Below are 1695 nucleotides of genomic sequence, written 5' to 3'. Positions count from 1 at the left end.
TGGATGATCTCCTGAGATCCCTTCCAATCCCTACCACGCTGTGATTCAAACCTCAACCCCACGGTAGAATTCCAAAGAAGTACTTCTGATGGAATCCCGGGTTTCATTCTGGCCTTGAAGCTTGGTCCAAGCTGCTGTTGCACTCAGTGTGGTGTCTGGTGCCTACAAACAAGGGTTGTGTTCAGCTGCAAGCTCTGGGCAGATCATTTTCCCCTTGAAATGGAGCTTTTTTAGTTCCAGAGATCTGCTCATGTCACGTCTGTGCAAAACCAAGGCCGGTACGATAGCGTGGATGTTTCACAAGGACTTTTTACTTGCAGACACTTGCCCAGCACAAGTATTTTCTGCCTTTCCTTATAACAGAACCTGCTCCAAGAAAAATCATAGGATCATTGAATGGTTTGGGTTGGAAGGGACCTGAAAGCTCATCCAGTTCCAACCCCCCTGCCATCAGCAGGGACACCTTCCACTAGACCAGGTTGCTCAAAGCCTCATCCAACCTGGCCTTCAACACTTCCAGGGAGGAGCAGCCACAGCTTCTCTGGCCAACCTGGGCCACTGTCTCACCACCCTCACAGTGAAGAAAAAAAAGTGAAGAAAAAAATCCAGAGTTTCCATGTGACAGTCTAAAATTATTGACTTTTGGAGGTGAAACTCAACTTCTGCACCTCTGAGGAGATGAAGGCTCCTGGATCCAATTGTATTTTCTCATCTTAAGCCAAAAGCCGTTTTCTGCAGAGCCTGGGAATTGCTAATGCCGTGTGTCTGTGGGTCCTGGGTGATTCTGTGCTTCTTCTCAATTCATACTGTAGGAGTCTGTGATTTAGAAGGGATTTAGATAGAGTAGAATCAAGGAGAATAATAACTCTGTGATTTAATCTAGATTTAGATGTATCAATGGATACATGGAGCTTTTTCTCTACTTCCCTGGTGTCCTTATGGCTGCACAGATTTTACATCTATTCAGTTGTTGCTTTTGGGATCAGCGTTTGGATCCTCGCTCAGTTCTTCACCACCAAAACCAAAACGAAGGTAACTGAACGTGTAAAGACTTTTGGTCTGAGAAACCCCCAAAATCTGCGTGTGGAAGTTGAGCAGTTGCTGGGTAAAGGTACCCACTGGTGCAGGGAATTGTGTTCCTTCACCGTGGGTCACTGCAAATCCCACCTGTAATTCACCTGACGGTCACCACCTCGGTCTGGTTGGTTTCCTCTTTGTGGGTCACTAAATGCCCTCGTTGATCTGATGTTGGAGCAGATCTCAATGCTCCTCCCTTTGTTAATGTGAGACTATGATGGTGAGGTTGGACTGGTTTTAGTGGGATTAGGCTGTTCAGGGAGTTAAAACCTCCTCGTGCAGGTTAGTGAATTTCTGCTGCACGAGTTGGGAGGTTCTTGGATCCTGCTATCTCCCCTCTGTGTGAACCTGATGAGGAGAGGCTGAGAGAGCTGGGACTGTTCATCCTGGAGAAGAGCAGCCTGAGAGGGGATCTGATCAATGTCTGTAAACATCTGAAATGTGGGGGCCAAATGGATGGGGCCGGGCTCTTCTCGGTGGTGCCCAGTGACAGGACAAGGGGCAATGGGCACAAACTGGAACACCAGAAGTTCCAGACAAACCTAAGGAAAAACTCCTTTCCTGTGAGGGTGCCGGAGCCCTGGGACAGGCTGCCCAGAGAGGGTGTGGAGTCTCCAT

At 48.1% G+C, this 1695-nt stretch overlaps 1 protein-coding gene across 1 annotated transcript in view; it reads left to right on the top strand.

Annotated features, from left to right (window-relative positions):
- Window positions 1-883: 883 nt before the first annotated feature.
- LOC104528029 (S-adenosyl-L-methionine-dependent tRNA 4-demethylwyosine synthase-like) overlaps window positions 884-1695 on the top strand; it is a gene marked incomplete at both ends in the record, with an annotated part of 7221 nt that continues 6409 nt past the window's right edge. The window contains 1 exon segment of the mRNA XM_010171915.2: window positions 884-1032. Coding sequence (XP_010170217.2) covers window positions 884-1032 — 149 coding nt within the window.

This window comes from Antrostomus carolinensis, unplaced genomic scaffold, assembly GCF_000700745.2.
Source record: "Antrostomus carolinensis isolate BGI_N321 unplaced genomic scaffold, ASM70074v2 scaffold40837, whole genome shotgun sequence".
Lineage (NCBI taxonomy): Eukaryota > Metazoa > Chordata > Aves > Caprimulgiformes > Caprimulgidae > Antrostomus > Antrostomus carolinensis.
This window is presented reverse-complemented; position numbering and strand designations above follow the sequence as displayed.